Source organism: Acipenser ruthenus, chromosome 1, assembly GCF_902713425.1.
Source record: "Acipenser ruthenus chromosome 1, fAciRut3.2 maternal haplotype, whole genome shotgun sequence".
Lineage (NCBI taxonomy): Eukaryota > Metazoa > Chordata > Actinopteri > Acipenseriformes > Acipenseridae > Acipenser > Acipenser ruthenus.
The window spans coordinates 20,258,239-20,278,419 of record NC_081189.1 but is presented as its reverse complement, the minus strand read 5'-3'; the positions used below and the strand labels follow the sequence as shown (position 1 = coordinate 20,278,419).

Below are 20,181 nucleotides of genomic sequence, written 5' to 3'. Positions count from 1 at the left end.
ATTGGTCTGTTGTCTGATTTTCCACGGGAGCAGCACAGTGGCCAATATATATCCAAGAGTTTTTTTTATTTTATTTCATTTTTGTTTTTATTTCCGTTTTGTTTTTATCATACATCATTAGTTAATCCAGTCCTCTGCAAAGGGAATGCAGCTCCATGCCAAGCCAGAGAGCGAACCAAAACAGAAGTTTCTGTGCCCTCCAGCACCGCTTTAAATGGTAAGGTAGGCTGGAGAAACTGGCTCACCCATGATTCATTAGCAAAAAACACAAACACAATTAATCTTTGAGGCCTGTTTGGCAGAGAGTTTTAGATTCTGTGTGTTTATTGCCTTTTGTGGGTTTTAAAAATCGAGAGAGGGCCGTGCGGTTACAAAGCGAGAGCTGGAAGGACTTCACTGCTGTTATTTAGAGTTGGGCGTTATCAGCACATGCTTAAATGCCGGAGCTCTGCTGGTACCTGACTACACCACACAGTGGGCCCTACACACAAAGCTTGGGAACTATTTCAATGTTTTGAAGTTCGATACACTTTGAAGACTATTCAAGCCTGCTGTCATGCACAGAATTTTACTTATTAATACAACATTAACTTTAAATAACTCACAAAGGTCATAAGGCAATACCATAGGGATCTAACTGAATATTCATCTTGGTTTGCAGATAATTTAAACTTTCAGTATTAATGGAAATATATCCAGTTAAGGAGCTCTATCTAAGCCATATGCCCTTGTCCTTCTCATCCACCTGTCAGCCTCTTCTGAACACCTGACAGTTCAATCCCACAAGTGATTGCACTGCAGTCTGTCCCACTGCCCTTGAGATGTGGCAGGTATCAATGTGGGAGGAACAGCTTACTTAAATAACTTCTAATTATGAACCATCTTCTCACAAGAACATTCTTTTACAAAAGATAACTGGAGGTGAAAAAAAAAAAGATACTGTATTTAATCTGTAGCTTCATCTACAGTTTAGTATCTAGGTTTAAGATTTCAATGGAATGCAGAGGCAGAGAATTTGAATCACTTGGCAGGTTAATATAAATTTGAAGTTAGCAGCTGCTGGCACTTGGTTTGAGTCACAGCTGATGGGGTGAGGGATTAGTTCAAATGACAGCAGTGTTGAGTGTGGGACACATTTCTATTTAAAAAGTAGGTTAAAAGATAACACTGCATCGCTAGCATTTTAATATCAAAACTTACACATACGCTATCATATGCTTCCTCGTTGTTTGGATATCACACACAGACGGGCACAATCTGACAAACCATGGCAGAGGTAAGTTTACCTGACAATGTATTGAGCAATGCTAACCTTGCAAAACATGTTAAATATGGGACTTAAGAGACAGCATGACAATTCCATCAATGTGTGATCTCTTGGTTAAGTCATCATAATATCAGACTAAGGCAAGCACAGCACTTTGAAACACATTTGTGTGTTTGGATTACCCATAACCCCCAAAATCAAGGGGTTTCCAAAATCGTCCGATACAAAACTACTTACTAGTGCAACAAACATTATATTGTATTAATGCATTGGTACATTCTGGTACATTCGTTTAATACTTTTCTGTAATGCACAGTTAGGTAGGACCTTTTTTTCCCTCCAACTGGCATATCATTTATTTCACAAATTCAAACTCAGGAGCCCTGTACTGTACCACCAGTGACCTGACTTTACCAGCCAGTAAAGGCCTGAAACAAAAGGGGCCGTTTATTAAGCAGCCACCAATGTTCGCTTCCTTTGGTGATGAGTTAATTCAGGACTCACTGTATCACAAAACAAACCCTTCTTTAAACAAAGCAAAAATGTTATTAACAAACTTTATTTGCTGCATTAACTACAAACCCTTTCACTGAGATATACAAACTGTGTGACATATACCAAATATCTTGCAGTTTACATGAATGCTAACTATAGAGAATGACCTGATGGAATTATGAACTTTTTTTTTTTTTTTTAAGCAGAACCCTCCCGGCGCTGCAGTGGGGTGAATAAATTATTCCTTTAAGATACAAAAAAAAATTGCTTTCATGTTTACTCCTCTAATCATAACAAAGTGTATATTCAAGACTGTAGTTTTTAGCTCCAGAAGCCTGTTGCTGCCGTCTACTGCATGAATGGAATAAATTAAACAGTTTCACAGATAAAAGGGTCACTACAACCTACCCTAAATATAGGGCTCACTCTAATCCAGCAGGGACAGCTGTACTCACAGGGATGTCAATATGAAACACTAGAAACTCAAAACTCACATTTCCCTCCCTTGAAGCCCTATTTTTGGATGCTACTTAACCTTGTACTTTATGTAGGCATGAAACAAGGTCAAGTAAAGCAATGTGATTGGATGGGTAGTTATAATACCGGTTAGGAACCACTTCAAATTAAGCACAAGCCTTAGAACAATTCATTATTTGGACACATTCACACATATTAGAAATGCAGCCCCTGCCAAACTTGCTAGCATTGAAAATACTGCATCCTCCACGGAACATGTAGGTACAGAATTACACATTGTTCCAATGCACAGTTATTTTCCATACATTAGCAGTGCGTAGCCAGGAGGTTCTACTGTGATACTGGAAATGTATTTGCTTTCGATTGTAAGTCGCCCTGGATAAGGGCGTCTGCTAAGAAATAAATAATAATAATAATAATAATAATAATAATAATAATAATAATAATAATAATAATAATAATAATAATGTGTAGAACCAATCAAAACTATAACAGTGTGACATCTTGTGTTCAGCAGAACAGCAGTTCACGTCAAAAAAAATTACATTTTATTTGGAAAACAGAAAACAGCTCTGAATGCTGTAGGTTTTATTTTTACTAAAACATTTAATGAAAACCTGGACTTACTGGTCACATGTTTCTGGCAATTCCCAGGCAGGATACAAGCAGTCCCAGCAGCTGCACAACTCTCACAACTACTGCAACTCTCTCTACAATGGTTTTCCGTCACGCGCCATAAACAGACTGCAGCTGGTTCAAAATGCCGCTGCTAGGATCCTTACCAGATGTAAAAAACATGATCACATTACCCCCTGTCTTTTCCAACTGCACTGGCTACCTGTTAAGTTCAGGATACCTTCCAAAATTCTCCTGCTTGCCTATAAGGCCCTCCATGACACTGGTCCAGAGTATCTCTCCAACCTGCTGACCTGCTATGTCCCTGCACATAAGCTGAGGTCCTCTGACTCAGGCCTGCTGGTTATGCCCAAGCAAAAGTGCACCACACTCAGAAAGCGCTCTTTTAGCTTCATGGCCCCGACTCTCTGGAACTCTCTCCCAGCTTTAGTGCATGCAGCTCCCACAGTCGCTCGCTTCAAATCACCTATCAAGACCCATTGTTCTCTCTTGCTTTCTAATGCTCTCCAAGCCTGGTATCTGTTATTAGCTGTTGTCTAAATTGCTATTTCAGGTTTTTCACTCCATCTTATTTGTAGGATTCTGCTTGACACACGCATCCACAATGTTTAGAATTCACATCCTAGCCTTTTATTTAATGTATTATGCCTATATTTAATTTATTTGCATTGTTTTTTAATGTTGTATTTAATGTACTAGTCACTGTATTTAATGTATTATGCATTGTTCCTCACTATCTTGTAAAGTGCTTTGTGATGGTGGTCCACTATGAAAGGCACTACATAAAATAAATACTGATTGATTCATTCCATTCATTCTGTAGTTACCGCATGCAGTACATTGACAAATTGACCACTGAGATGCCAGGAACCAACAAAGTAGAAGAAGCTTGATAACATGCGAACGCGAGCTGTGCAGAAAAATTGCTGTGCGCATTCATTACACGCTCAATTTAAATATCATGCGTAATTCAGATTTTTTTCAATCTGTAAAAACACCCAGCAGCTTATCTGGAACGACAGATAGACACATAAAACTATCTACAGCGATCGCATATTCTTTTTAGTTGTTAAATTCAAGTCCTTTATTTCTTTTTTTTAATCGGAAGTGTTCTGATTTGAATGTACGTTGTGCCTTTTTGTTTAACTATTATGCACAGCAGTATTTTTAGTCAATGCATCGATTATCTTTGATAAATGCCGATACCATAATCAAATACGAAATTAGGTTGCTGATTGCACCACTAATTAAATTAATTATTTATATATACAATTATAGGAAAAATCTTTTTAGCAAAAGTCTTGCTTTTGTGGATGAAGAAAAAAAATTACAAGAAATAGACTACAATTATTTATTTCAGCATTTTTTGCAAAACTCCAAAAATGCAAATTCAAGAAATTTCTAGAAATTGTACATTTTCATTGAGGTATGTAAAATCTTGACTACAACTGTGTGTATGTATGTATGTATGTATGTATGTATGTATGTATGTATAAACACACACACACAAAAATAAAACACTTGGTTCCTGTGGAATTATTGGACACTGACGTACGAAATGATTTCCAAATCAGATAATTAGTAGATTGAAAATTAAGGAAAAGGTACTGTGTGCGTTAAGTAACGAAGCTGCTCGGAGCAGCTCAGTGAAAGAACCCACGCTACGGCATGCTCAGTTCCACTCCTCCTGAGCAGCTCAGTGAAAGAACCCACACTACGGCATGCTCAGTTCCACTCCTCCTGAGCAGCTCAGTGAAAGAACCCACGCTACGGCATGCTCAGTTCCACTCCTCCTGAGCAGCTCAGTGAAAGAACCCACACTACGGCATGCTCAGTTCCACTCCTCCTGAGCAGCTCAGTGAAAGAACCCACGATACGGCATGCTCAGTTCCACTCCTCCTGAGCAGCTCAGTGTAAGAACCCTCGCTACGGCATGCTCAGTTCCACTCCTCCTGAGCAGCTCAGAGCGGATTTCATCTGTGATCTGAGTGATCGTGTATAACTAACTGGGCATGTAAGGAAGACACTCTTTACCTGAAGCCTCTTCATGGTCTGGGAGTCCTGGTCAGCCTTCACCTTACAGGCCACCAGGAGCTGAGCTGTGGACGCTGCCACCTGCTTGGCAGATGAGATGAGTTTTTCCTCGCTAGCGTGGCCCTGCACGGCCGAGTTAGCTGCCTCGCAAAGGTTGCTGGTAGCCGCGGCAACCATTCGGGCCTGAAGAAGAAAGATGATGTAATGCTGGGTCAGCCTTTGTCAGAAGAACATCACATTAAACCTGCACAGTTCAAGCATATTCATATTTGTTCAGTTTAGTTTAATGTCCCAATCACCCCGTTACACTAAGTTGCTAGGCTTCTATGAAATCCTTTCTGCCCTTTATGATCATGCAGAAGGGACGGATGCTGTTATGTTATACTGTAGGCACCATCTTAAAAGGCTCTTGCCTTTACAAATACCAAACAACCATCAAATGTTCAATTAACAGCAATTATTTTGAATATGTCAACTAGCACAAATAAAACATGCTAGAAAAAACATTTCATGGAGATACTCACAGCTGAAATAAGACCCTGAGACCACTGCCCATCATCCACAGCATTGGCTGGACTAGCGCCCACCTTGAAAAGAAGACGACAGGAATTTAACTTAAGCACAGCATCAAGGACAAACCACCATACGGTCATTGTAATCAATGATGAGGTTTTCATTCCAAGTGTTCAGGGCTGGCTTACTTTTCCTTGTGCCACCAGCTCTCTCTGTGCTGCAGAGGCAGCTTTCACCAAAGCACTGGTTGCCGCAGCGATGGATTTGGCAGCTTCCAAAATCTGTTCCTCGAAGTTCAGGCTCTCGTCTGCTTCCTGTCAAAAATAAAATATAAATAAATACATATTTGATTCTCTACAGTACTGTTTCCTTTCATGTTCATCATATAAAACTTACGTAAAAGTACATTTAAAGTTTAATTCCAATTATTGTTTAAATATAAAAATGTACACTTGTGACATGTTCTTTTATTTTACTTCAGTTTTTTTTTACACTCGCACAGTAATAAAGCAAAGGGAATTATGATATCAACAACATGTGTTTATATGTGATTTCATGAACACAGATGACCCTGTCTTGTACTCAAACTTCAAAGTAGTGCTTCATAACCCCCCCTGATTTGGTAGTTCAGTAAAGGGCATATAAAAGCAGGTGTTCCTGTACCTTGGGCTTAGCTCGAGGTTTGAGCTGCTCCAATTTCTTGGCTGCAGCCTCAATAGCAGCAGCAGCTCCCAGAAGTTCATTCTCAGCAATAACGGTCGGGTCTTCAGGATCAACCCATTCTGTGCCTGCAGAGGAAAAAAAGGCAGAAACAGAAAACATAAAGGAATTTCATCAAGGAAACAAATATTCATGGCACAATAACGTTACAGAACAGATTTTAACCTCACTGATCCTTAAAAGTAATTGTAGCTTACAAAATAATTTCATAAATCTTGCCCGTTATGTAGTTCCATCTGCTAAACAGGTCTCAAATGTGCAGTTTTGAAAGAAATACATTATTAGTAGATTTGTGTTTTCATTTTAAAACAGGATAGCTGGTACAGTACTACTTTAGGTTAAAGTATGCATTTGCACTTCCTGGGTAATTTTAACACAGTAGTGTCTTCTGGGTCAAGCATATTACTGGCTGAAAGCATGTCAGTCAACAGAAGAAGCAGCTGATTGGATATTGACAGGAAAGATGGGGACAATTTCACTCTCCAGGTGAAATGACTTGGGAAGTGCAAGACAATCTAAAAGCATGGCTTGCAAACAGAGATTTATTTAAGCTAGAGAGGTACCAGACATATATAGTTGAAAATACTAGTGTTTCTTTCAAAACTGCACACTTGAGACCTATATAATGAATTGATGTGCATGTCAGACTTTATGGAACTATTTTGTTAAGCTAAAATTACTTTAATAGATGTATCCTATAATGACTCAGACATCTTTGCATCCAGTTTCCCCTCCAACTTGTTAAAATGATATATACATATATACTGGGGCTGTATGTGTGTGTAAGTTTACAATTAATTAAAAATTAAATAAATTAAAATTAAAAATTCATGCACATTCAGTTTCACAAAGGTGGTGTCTAGGGCTGAACATATAGTATGTGGAAATCAACACTCATCCTCACCCCAGTCTAGTGCATCCAAACTAACCTATTCCTCCAGATCAAGCAGTCAACAATATTCAGTTATAATTTGGCTCTAGATCAGCACAGAACAAGATGGCGACAACTAAAAATAAGAGGTAAAAAGGCAGCTACTGCGGAGCCTGTACAGGTTTACCTTTCATGGCCTCTGCTGCCTGGATGAGCTCTGTGACAGAGCCGGCCACTCGCTTCGAGTACAAGGCCAGCTGCTGTTTCAGGTCATGGGACGGCTTTTGAATAATCTGACAGAAAAACAGGTTGATTATTCATGCAGGCAGCAATAATATCATCATAATGTAGCTCTTTCCAAAGTAACCGAGCCAGACAAGAGATGTTAAATGGTCAAAACATTTAATATATGCTTCTGAAAAACATGCAAGATATGGAACTACAGTAAATACAACTTTCACAACCCCTCCGATATACTGAAAGCATTTCAATATCAAAACCATGAATAAAAAAAATATATTTTTTGTATACAATTTTGTTTTCTTATAAAAAAAAAAAAAAAACACATTCAAAACCAACAGATATTCCCATATGTAACCATATGCTAACATATATAATAAAGCCTTCTGGTAGATAATGTACATGTAATCCTCCCTCAACCACACAAAACCTGAAACTACATTGACCCTATGCACACTCCAAGAATGTACATGCATTAAACACCACATGCTCACACGTAGCATTTCACTAGTTCCTAATCTGTTCAAAACAAAGCAAAAACCAAGCTTAACTTTAAATGTGTATATATGTATGTATATATATATATATATATATAAAGTTAAGTTTAAACAATATTCTGAAATCATACTGTGGGGGGGGGGGGGGGAATAAAAATTTGGGCACGATAGGTTTTCGTGGTTATCTACATGATTGGTATTCTGCTGCTACTGAATGGACTACTGTCATGCATGAGGAATGTACTGTATGTGGGAATATAATTTAACAGATTACATACAGTGCTGAATCAGCTACTTTAAAAAGGGGACCTAAAAAACGGAACACAAAACTATGTGCTAAAACTACGCTATGGACCATTTTGAAAGACACTGCAGATCCAAAATTCTCATGCCAATGACCAGGAAACTTACAACATTGCTGTTTTTTCTACTCACCGGCTATCACATTGAAAAACAAAAAGAATAAAAAAAAACAACACATAAATAAAATAAATACAAATCAATTATTAAATTAGAAAGTTAAATAAATTAAATAAAAGGCAAATTAACCCTCATTCACTTCTAGTATTTCCACACAAAAAAACTCGATAATATTAAAAAATTAGAAAAGTACGGTAGCAACAGTATGTAAAACAAATAAAATGAGATCATTTACTTCTTAGTCAGTTTATAAGTTTTTTTTTTTTTTTACTATTTAGTGCCAATGATTTTACCCCATTTTTATCCCCAATCTGGAATCACCAATTGTGTTATTATTAATCCCGGTTCACCTGCTCCACTGCAGACCTGCAGGCGCCCTATCAGCCACAGGGGTCGCTGGTGCGTGGTGAACTGTGGATTGCCCTGCCTACCTAAGCCCTCCCTATCCGCGTGGTGCTCGGACAACTGTGCACCGCCCCCTGGGAACTCCCGGTCACGGTCGGCAATGACATAGCCTGGTTTCGAACCTGCGATCTCCAAGCTATAGGGCGCATCCTGCAATCCACGCGGAACGCATTTACTGGATGTGCCACTCGGGAGCATAAGTCTACTTTTATATCACACCCCCACAGAGAGACTTCCACATTTATATGTAATGCATATCTTTATGCATAGATCAGAAGTCTGACACATTCCAACAATTTAAAATGTAGATAAATACTTTGTCCCTTTTGACACCAGGCTTCTAGTTGCTCTGTATCTTGTATAATTTAGAACATAGTCTTTGGAACTTTGAAAACCTACATCATGCTAAAACAGTGCCTCATGCTACAAGCTAATCCTGGGTGTTATAAATCCCTCACACCATTTCAACAAGGTTACATAGTTCATCTATTTTCAGAGCTCCCAGTAAAAGCATTATGGCTGTGGATCCGAAGTACAATGCATTGCAAGAAAAAAATGAGTATGGATTCAACTAAGTTTAATGTAATGACAAGAGAAACATCTTAAGAAAAAGTATTTACCATGTGGGGTGGAGTGTTGGTTTAAACCTACATTAGAAAAAATGAATGAATTTGCTTTGCTCAGGTAATAAAAAATACCCTCAGAATTAAAGAAAGGGCTCCAATGCAGCGCTTGCGTATATGTTGTCAGTCATCAAGACATGGACGTTGCTGCGAGCAGGTACTCACCACCAGCACATGCTCCAGGAGTCCCAGGTACCCGACGGCACACTCCTTTCCATATCGGAGCGCTCTGGTTTGCACATCTTTATTCACCTCAGGGTGATACGCAGCTTGCTGCATAAACAAGAGAGTTATATCGCTTTTATTTTCATTCAGACTTAGATTGAGATTGCAAATGGGTTGGCCCAAACTATTGCTTTATTTAACCAGTTTTAAACATGGTTATCATGTAAACCACCCTTAGAAAAGTTTCCCACAGTATTTTTGCACAGTGATTTTGCACTTTTCCCATGGTTATACTAAGCATTTACTATGGTTTATCCTGGTTTGATGTGCTTTTTAATGTGTTTTACTATACCTCACTGTGCTTTACAATGCTTACCATGCTTCCACTATGCTTCATTACACCTTGCTATGCTTTTACTATGAGAAACATTTGCAAGGGCAACATTAAAAAAAAATTAAATGTACTTTTATCAGTTTCTAATCTCAATAAAATCCTCCTTAAAATGCCTGTTCTTAATCTCTTATTAAAAGCACTCAAATTGCACAGCACGTACACATTTTATTTTATTCCCTCACCTTGCAGGAGTTCAGCATCTCAGCAATGGCTTTGCGACTCAGGTTAGCCGTAGCGATGACGTCTTCCTGACGGCACGAATTCCCAGCAGCCACTGCCTTTGCAGTCGCCATGGTGATGCCTTTGGTCGTGCGGATAAAATCTTCAGGTGTCGCAGTCTTAGGTGGTGGCTCTTTGCTGTTGAATACCTGTAGAGAAAACAAACATATGCTTTGAAATTGTACAATGCAACACCATCCGTCTTCCACCTCCTACATCAAGTAAATGAGTAATAATGATTTGCTATTTTATGATATTTTCATGTTATGCACGCAATACAAAAGCAATTTGGTTTTAACCCTCGATTAGAAGGTTGCAGACTGCAATTTCACAAACATACCCTTTGCAGCTAACATGGCCCATCTTCTAGTTTCCCCAAAGCCTTTGAAGAAGGGAAATACTTCCACACACTTGAACAATGTAAAAGTGGGACTCACAGCCAGCTCCTGCTTAATGTGCTCAATGGTGGCCTCCAGGGCTCTGGTTCCTTTGGTTGCTTCATCTTCCACAGCCTTGACAGTCTTCAGGAGCGAAGTCACGTTGGTCACCATCACCTAAGAGGAGAGGTCAATGGATAAACAAGCCTAGCTCTACATATCTGCAGGTTTTGATAACTTTCCCAAACTAAATTTCAGCAAGACAATCAGTAGGAATAAATTAATACAGCAAAAAGCAGTCGCATGGTTATAATATTATATATATATATATATATATATATATATATATATATATATATATATATATATGAATATATGAGAGAGAGAGAGAGAGAGAGAGAGAGAACAAAAAAAATATAAAACCACAGGACTTTCTGCACATGCATTTAAAAAAAAAGAAATTGTGACATACAAACTGTACATGCTGACTTACACATACATCCATATACCCAGAGATTCATACACTCTCAATAGAATGTCTTTGGCACGTTTCATTACAAATGGATAAGCAGCTCTCCAGATGTATGTAAAACTATAAAACTGAGGTACACCCACATAGTGCCTCCACTATAACGCCTGTTCCCAGAGATATGCACCATCTATTGGGGGTATATAATTGTATTGAGTATTTTTCTATTTTTTCTTCTCTGATGCGTGAATAGTTCTAGGTTTCTTCAAGAAGGACTTCACAGGTCAAACGAGGACCAATATCAAACCAATACAAATGAGGACCAATATCAAACCAATACAAACGAGGATCAATATCAAACCAATACAAATGTTTGTTTTACCACATATTTGTTTTAAATAGATGTTCTTTTAATTTTTTTTTTTTTTCATCCCTCCATTTGTGCAGAGGCCATACGTATGGTTCTCTGTATTTACCTTGGCAGAGTTCTTGAGCTGAAACATAGCAGGATCATCATGAGGCTTCCCCGAGGCTCCCTTTGTGGCACTGATGAGATCTCCAAGCGCCTTGGCCACATCCTTCACTGCGTTGATCAGGACGACCTACCAGGAGAGCACAGACAATACATCACTGAAGTGAAGGACAGATTGGTGAACTGCACTGTTAGGGTTTACTGACACCTTGTGGCTAAAATACAATACTACCTTTTTAAAACCTGCCATTTCATTTTGTCATGCTCTATCGTTTATTCATTTATTAATTTCTGGTTAATATTTTTATGAAGCAACATAATTCTAATTTAATCCAGCCCTTATTGGAAATATCATACCACACTTTTGCCGCTATTCCACCCTAAATTAGGGTTCTTCCTCTCCCTAAATAATGGGACAGGGTCTTTTCCAGAACAATGCTTCATTTACACTGCTTTTTACACTGGTACAACACCCTTTAAGCCCTCCGCACACAGCCCGACTCAAGCCATCCCGACTCATCTCATCTGAGTATACACAGATTTTGCGATCAGTTGTGCTCAGTTTTGGTTTGACGTCACAATTGAGTTTTTCCCGACTGGGTGTCGCACACTGCTAAGACTGAATTACTGACCACAACTAGATCCTGGTGATTACTATGTATGCAAATGTAATTAATACTGTCCTGTACACATTTTTGTATTAACTTAGTTCAACATAGCGACCCTCATATTATGCATGGCATCGTATGCTGATTAGACGGCAGAGACAGCGCCGCCAGGCAACCAAAAGAAGTGCTTAGCCTATTAATTAATTGACCATTTACACCGTGCAAACGTTTCAGGCAGTGTTTGACTTTTTGTATAGCTTGTCTACTACACTTTAGCCTGTGGTAAATAAAATCCAACCTGTTGATTTTTTATTTGACTTTGGTGTTGTTTTTTTCTCAGCGTGTGGATCTAGGGGCTTAGATCGACACACCGGTTACTTCTGTTTTAGCGCAGTAAGAAAATATAGGCTGCCAGTAGATTGATAATAAAAAGGTAAATTGATAATTTACCTTTGATTAGTAAACACTTAAAAAAACCTATTCAAATGTACACATATCTGATATGTTTGAATTCAGGACACTACCTGTGGAACTAAAGCTGTCAATATTCCGCCATCTTGTATGACAAGTTACATGACAAGCTACGTCACTTAAACCTGCTTCACCATTGGTTGACACCCTTATGACGACTAATCGGTCTCAGTCAGTCTTGGTCGGCAACCGCTGCACACAGACAGACTGATCATATCTGAACGAAACTGCGTCTGAAAAAGATTCAACATGTTCAATCTTCAAATCTGAAGACATCCCGACAAATCTGCATAATCTTGGTTTTAAGGGCACGCACACTGATACGATTCGCTCTGTACGGCCAGTTGAGATGAGATGAGATGAGTCAGGACGGCTTGAGTCAGGCTGTGTGCGGTGGGCTTTATATTACATGGAAGCACTTAGCAGCTTTGTATTTTGATTTCATTGGAATGTTGATAATATATCCATAATGGAGAATTCAAGCAGATGAGACATCACAATGCTGCAGTAGCAGGCAAAAACAAGCAAAACGTGCCTAAAGTCCATGAAAACATGAAAATGCAGGGTTTGGAAAGCTTTCATGATTCGTCAAGTTAGTTTTCATGTTGGTAGTAAAAAAAAAAAATTACAATTAAAATCATAATAAATGATCATTTTTAATAAGCAAATACAATTGAAAACAGCTTTTTAATTTTAATCAGATACCACTGCCAAAAAACAAGAATGAATAAAGACAACCACATGTCTCATACACTAGTTACCACCTGAAACCGATATTTTTAAATTTAAATTTAATTTTGGTTCATAAGTCGCCTGGAAAGGTTTCACAAAAAGTACCCTGGCATTTCATGGGCTTCAAACACTCCTTTCTGCACCTGCACCTCATAACACTGACTGTTTTGTATATTTGCAACTTTGGAATAAGCTGGTTCGAACAAATGAATCCCTTAAAAACGCTTGTCTTCTTAAAGGATATGCATACTGTACATTTAAACCATTACAGTTACAAAGCGTCACAATACAGATCACACAATACTTAAGACTGTGGGCAGCTTCTTGGCTTAAAAGTAATTCTGGAAATACATTTTCTGGATTCAAAATTAACCTATTGCTCGGCACACACTACAGCATTTGGTATCATTATTTCTGTGAATCATCTCCTTAATGAATTTACAGCAAGTCCCTAGATTAGGAAGTCATTGCATGGTACATATATATATATATGATAGTGTCATGCACCCTCTTTAGACAGTAAATCTATCTATTTATTTGTTATGTTTCTATATTTTAAAAGTTATAATGGATTTTCTTTTCATGATTACCACAATTCTTGTTGTGTTTTTTTTTTTTCAATATTTCCAACATATTTTTCTTTAAAAGAATTCTAAGGTTTTAGATCCATGTTATTTTACTGTGTGAGGGACCAACGCATGATTGGCAAGAGAAAACAAAAGTATGAATAGACCACAAAACACAAATAAAGTTGAGCAAAAAGTACATCATATTTTTGTAATGGATGGTAAAGCAAGTAGGCAAAAACAAAATGAATACAACAAACATTAAATAACTGTTAGAATCCAGACTGACATACAGTATCCTCTGCAATAATTCTGATAACAGTGTAGATGAAATTGCTGCATCTCCATTCACTGCTAATGGGCCAATGGCCATACAAATCTCCAGCATATTCATATCGTTGAAGAATGGAGAGCTAGAAAATGTCTCCCACTGCTGGCAGAATTGGATAAAGCATTAGATAAAATGCCTATCTTGCTCAGTCTACTACAGATTAAATTGTGCATAGTCTCAGCTTTTATGTTTTATGAACCTGACCCTACGAAGCGTCTTTTTTCATCCCAGTCTTGTCAAAGTATGAAGCATATGCACGCACGCACACACACACACTCACTGATGCTATAAAATGTCTTCACAAGTTCCATTTGTTTCCAAACACAAACTATACCCACATCCTGACTGACAGAAACTCCAGCTGCAGTGAGTAGTGGTTCCTTTTTCATAACAAATATAGAACAGAGAAAAATAAATGAGGATGTGGTTATTTTTGTCATGTACGGAAAAGGGGATAAAAGGCATTTCTGTAGTTACTGTATATTTCACAAGAAAATATTATCAACTGAAAACAGCATCAATAAATATAACTTAATTTGAAACCCCGTTGTGTGTGTGTGTATGTATCTATAAATATATATATATATATATATATATATATATATATATATATATATAGAGGATAGATAGATAGATAGATAGATAGATAGATAGATAGATAGATAGATATGTGTGTGTACAAAAAATGGAAACACCTGGGTAAATGAGGTACAAGTATATTGAAAGCAAGGGCTTCCACACAGGTGTGGCTCATGCGTTAATTAAGCAAATAACATCCCAGCATGTTCAGGGTCATGTATAAAAAAGCTGGACAGGCCTGGTTGCCTATAATCATGGCTATCATGGCTGCAAGAGGAGACCTCAGTGACTTTGAAAGAGGGGGGATTGTTGGGGCACATTTAGCAGGAGCTTCAGTGACCAAGACAGCTCAACTTGCTGATGTTTCACGAGCAACAGTGTCTAAGGTGATGTCGGCATGGAACTCCGAGGGAAAGACATCATCAGCAAAGGGCAACAGTGGGCGGAAGCGCATACTCCAGAATTGTGATATCTGTGGATTAATTCGAAGTGCAAGGCACAACAGGCGAGCAACTGCAGATCAATTGACTGCTAATTTCAACCTAGGGCGCGAGCAGCCAGTTTCATCAAAAACTGGTCTGCCGAGAACCCCACAGAGCGGGATACCATAGCGGCCCAACGCCCTATTAAGTGACTTTACATTGGTGTTTCCATTTTTTTTTGTTCACTATATATATATATATATATATATATATATATATATATATATATATATATATATATATATATATATAAAAAAAGGTATAAACCACGACGGGGGTGGTATATATATCATCGGAACCACACGGCCCGAAGTGGTTTATACCGTTTATACTGTGGGAAGAAAAATAATAAAAATAATTAACACAATTAAAATTAAGACAAAATCAGAAACACTTATTGTGTATACACCTGTAGTGTAATATAGTCTGAAATTTAATTTAATTTAATTCATTGTTCGCTTATTAATGTTCGTTTATTGTGAATTTCTGCATTGAAAGTGCCATCTCAATAGAAAATAGAGGACTGGGCATAAGCTGTGATGATGGCGGAGCTTCAAATGACACCAAGGAAGTAAGGAGAGCAGCTGCGATGGTGATTGAAGTCGGATCTTGAAGTGAGTTTGTGAACTCGTTATATGCGAGGCACACATATTCTAGTACGTTTTCATCCTTTTGGATCTCAAAATATGTTTTTGTTAGTTGTTGGACATCGTCGCGTCCAAGTCGTGACAGATTAAATTGACGATCGAACCAGACTTTACGCACCAATCCAACCGCGGTGTCAGGGGACAGTGCCTCCATTTCCCGCAGACACATCAAATCCAGGCCGGTAATTCGGGGGGTGGTGTCTGGCCTTGTCTTTACCTGCTTTTCTAAGAGTTTTCCTGACTGACAGGGGCACATTATTGCTGGTTTTAAACTCGCTGTCAGCAGAGACATTAAAACTACCACTATTAAAATATGTATTTAGTCCAGCTCAGCGTTATGAAACTGGAGACTGAATACTGGTCCCCAGTTGAATTTCTTGCACTGGTATAAAATTCCCTTAAATTGCTGAGATTTTTTTAAGACGTATTTTCATAAAATTAAATGTCCATATTTTTTTCTTTAAGTACATTAACCAGCCCACGCTGTAGTTTCCTTTTGTGTGTTTTTTTTCAATCTTTGTTTTCTTCCATGTCACTGAGCTGTTCCTCATCTACTGTTATGTGTCTACTCTTGCTGGTGCACTTATTTATAAATTTTTTTCAGATGGACTGCTGTCTTCACTTAGAAAGTTGGTGTTGTACCAGTTATGTAGTTTCATCCCCAAATATATTAAAGGAAATAGGTCAAATGCCACTCATTTTTGGCTGTGGTTTTGTAACTAATAACAAATAAAATGGCAGTTTTGTCATGGAATTTAGAATGTAGTGGTGCGTAGCGATTTATTCAGTATGAAGCGGCTCATTAGTATGCAAGCCATGCTATACGCTAAATATGCGCACGGTCACGTGATGCTGTTTAACCAAATCAGAGGTGGTTATTTTTCCAAGCCATTATATTATATATATATATATATATATATATATATATTAGCTCAAAGAACCAGCTGCCCAACGTTTCGATATGTTGTACATATCTTTATCAAGGGAGCCTCTGTTTGAATCAAAACATTGGAGGTATTTATAGGTTTCTGACGGCATGACAACTACTTGTTATTGTTTACATTCAAATCCATGATTTATTCTTACATGATGTAATGGTGTTCTGTATATTGTGACATCATTTTTACTTCTATCTTTGAATCTGTATTAATTCTAATTAACATTACTTTATATTAACTTATATTTTTATTATATCATGCAATGCTGGCTCTGAGGATCAGTCTTGATTTGGCCTCCCCAGCCCATCAGCATGCACAACTTTTGAATGAACTTTGTTTATTTATTTAAATGTTATATATTTATTGAAGTTAATTAGTTCATTCTTTCCTGTTGAGTTCCGCTGGCATAATCGTGTTCAGTCTATTTATCCATTTACTTTCTTTTATTCTTCTATATGTTGCAATGTCTAATTTTAGTTGTTCTAATACTACAAACTTTACATCATTTATGTCATGTCCTTGACTGGTGAAGTGCTGTACTATTGGTTCATTCATTTTTTTATTTCTAATTAATGAAAGGTGGTTCTGAATTCTTTTATATAAAAGTGGTTCCAGTCTCTCCAACATATTTGATTTCATCACATTTTTCACAGGCTATTCCATAAACAATATTATATATATATATATATATATATAAAATAAATATATTATATATATTATATGTTTTATATATATAAAATCTCTGTTACCTGTGTCTCTGGATCCTCAGCTCCCAAGCTGGCTGCTCCCAGCTTCACTACCTCAGACAGCTTGGTGATTGTGTTGACTGATGACTGAGCTGCCTGGGCCAGCTTTTCCTGGCTTGCCCCAGCCCCAGATACCAACAGCTTAGTGTCTTCCACCAGAGCTTTGGCAGTCTTCAAGATGTTCTCCCTACACAGAGGGAGTGATAGAAAGAGGCAGAGATATCAAAAGCAAATCACTGAAATATTTAGTACACCTAAAGTATCTCTTCAAAGTACTAAAAACAAGCATCCTTGAATTGGATGGTTAAGAGCATGAGGTTAGCATTTTAAAACGAGGTGTCATTGGAAGCATGGAGGAGATCGGGTTATTTATTAAAATCCAAGGGAGAAATTGTTCTAGTTTCCCACCAGTTGAACCAGTCAGCCCACTGGATAAAACAAAAGCAGAGCTCCATTAGAAGAATTAAGTGATAAAAAGAAGGTTGAGGCAGGGAGGTCACTTATTAATATATGGAATAGTGATTTATAACTTTCTACAGACCATCCCAGGTAAATGCAGGTCATTAATGCTGGCAGGATGCTACATTTTAGAGGCTTGATGCAATCAATATCTGTTTTGAATCAAGTTCAGAATTGTGGAGTTTCTGTATGATTCGCATGAAGTTCTGAACAGCTAAACAGTACCTTCATTCAAGCTGATTATGTCTTAGTGTTTACCTGTGATCAGCGAATGTCTCAGCGTTCTCTCGGTTGAGGGTGCCAGCTGTTGCGAACATGATTGTGGTATCCAGGTCAGCGATGATGCCAGCCACCGCACTGCCAGCGGTGATGCAGGCTTGGGTACCACGGTTACCAGCCTGCAGAGCTGCCAATACATGAGACACCTAGCAAACAGAAAAAAAGAGAAATGTTAAAACAAATGTGCTTTCGTTAAAATGTCCAATTGTTTATTTACCAATGTCTGAGGGAGCTTAATATTAAACAGTTATGAAGGTGCAGTCAGGGAAAGCACTTGTGGCTAAATCAGGAGGTCCTCCAATCTCAAAGTAGATGTTACTAGGGAAAACTGAGTGTACATTTACTTGCAGCTCTATATGACAGTCTAATCTACCCCCACAATCCAATATTTCAAAATACCTTTAAATGGAAAAAATAAAAAAATAAAATAGAAGGCCTACCTTTTCGGAGACCTTGCGTGCAGACTCAATGAGCTCCTTCTTGGTAAAGGCATCATTAGGGCTGCACTGCAGAGCCCCGGCCTTGGTAACCAGGGTGGCACACCCGTGACCCAGCTCCTGCACCCGGTTCTTAATGTGGGAACCAATCTGTTTAAACAGCAAACACAAACATGAAAGTTTACAAAATTTTTCTGGAGATTGTTATACACATTCAAACAACATGAGCTGACTTGAGGCTTGTTCATACTTCATTAAGCGTAATAACAGGCATACTGTACCTCTTGGTTCTCTGCAGTAATAGCAGCAGGTTTCGCCTCCTGAGCCAGTTGCCCAAACTCACTTGTGAGCTGATTAGCCAAAGAGCCCAGCTCATCTGGATTGGTGTTGGATTTTGTAACCTAGCAATGAGGGGAAAAGAAAAAAATAATACACAATGAATGAATGTTTAATTCCTACTAGATCAGGGAACCTGACTGAGTCCATTTACATTTGTATCCTTAGATACTGTCAAAAAGTATTGCTCCAATCGATGACACAATAGAGGTTTCCAAACTCTTACCATTTCCTGTACAGTGACGGCAATGGCTTTGGCGGTCTTCACCATGGTGGTCTGGTAGTCTACAAACGTGCCCTCTGGTTCACCGTCTGGGCCTTCATCAATCTGTTAAACAACATTACCAAGGAACTCTTTAAAGTGCTTGATTCTGGGGGCCGTACTGGATGTGGTAGAGTATGTTTATATTTCCAGTTACTCCCAATTATCAGTTTGACGTGCCTGTGTACTAGTAAACTTCATTATTATTCCATAACCACATAAACAAGTCTGCACTACATTGGTACACTTGTTTATTTTAAAACACTGGAGGACAATCCAACACAGTCCTGGAGAGATTGCCCTCTACTGGGATAAAAGGATCTTTAAAAATGGTGGGGGGTGGCACCACCCATCAAGATTAATCAAGCCAGAAACTCAGCCTTCTGCAGTACATACTCATTAGAGCTTGATCTTGTAATATTGGCATTCCTCACCTTGTTAATGGCCTGGGTAATGGAGTCCACCATGCCTCCTACAGCTCCAGAAGCACTGGCTGCCTCTGCCAGGGTGGCTGACAGGTCATCCACAGCCTCCTTCATCATCAGCACAGACTCCTCCACTGCCTCCTGTGTGTGGGCTGCCTGGAGAGAGACAAGGTCACATGCGGGTCAGCACAACCAAGCTTTAAGAAGCATGATGCAGAAGAAAGTTCCTTTGGGCACTGGTTTATACTCCTCTGATCCCCTATTTGTGATTATACTGGCGCCAAAAACACAACACGTTTGGCCATATTCTTTTGACCACTGCCAATACACATGTTCTTAATAGGGGATTAACAGTCAGGGTATAGGTCTTCAGGGGTATCAATGTTCTGACTGCTACACTACATGCTGTACTTACTTTAGGATTTCCCCCTGCCTCCTTGGCAGTGTAGAGCATCTGCAGGGCAGACTCTGCCAGCGTCTTGGTCTGATCCAGCAGGTTCATTTGCTGCTGGCTGTCCAGGATCTTCGAGGCTGTTCCAATAGACGCCATGATAAGAGGCTCAAAGTAGCTTGCCATCTGAGACACCTA

The 20,181-nt window shown here is 38.6% G+C and overlaps 1 protein-coding gene across 4 annotated transcripts in view; it reads right to left on the bottom strand.

The window, feature by feature from the left end:
• The window catches only part of LOC117409328 (talin-1), a 97,320-nt gene that overhangs the window by 2,245 nt on the left and 74,894 nt on the right, over positions 1-20,181 (bottom strand). For all 4 annotated transcript variants that reach the window (XM_059020135.1, XM_059020227.1, XM_059020181.1 and 1 more), the window contains 16 exons: positions 20,008-20,178; positions 19,602-19,748; positions 19,132-19,233; positions 18,851-18,970; positions 18,573-18,719; positions 18,112-18,278; positions 17,398-17,581; positions 11,299-11,424; positions 10,414-10,530; positions 9,940-10,125; positions 9,364-9,471; positions 7,201-7,306; positions 6,086-6,210; positions 5,611-5,736; positions 5,434-5,496; positions 4,910-5,092 (listed from right to left, as the gene is read on the bottom strand). In XM_059020135.1, coding sequence (XP_058876118.1) covers positions 4,910-5,092; positions 5,434-5,496; positions 5,611-5,736; positions 6,086-6,210; positions 7,201-7,306; positions 9,364-9,471; positions 9,940-10,125; positions 10,414-10,530; positions 11,299-11,424; positions 17,398-17,581; positions 18,112-18,278; positions 18,573-18,719; positions 18,851-18,970; positions 19,132-19,233; positions 19,602-19,748; positions 20,008-20,178 — 2,178 coding nt within the window. The remainder of the gene's footprint in view (positions 1-4,909; positions 5,093-5,433; positions 5,497-5,610; positions 5,737-6,085; positions 6,211-7,200; positions 7,307-9,363; positions 9,472-9,939; positions 10,126-10,413; positions 10,531-11,298; positions 11,425-17,397; positions 17,582-18,111; positions 18,279-18,572; positions 18,720-18,850; positions 18,971-19,131; positions 19,234-19,601; positions 19,749-20,007; positions 20,179-20,181) is intronic.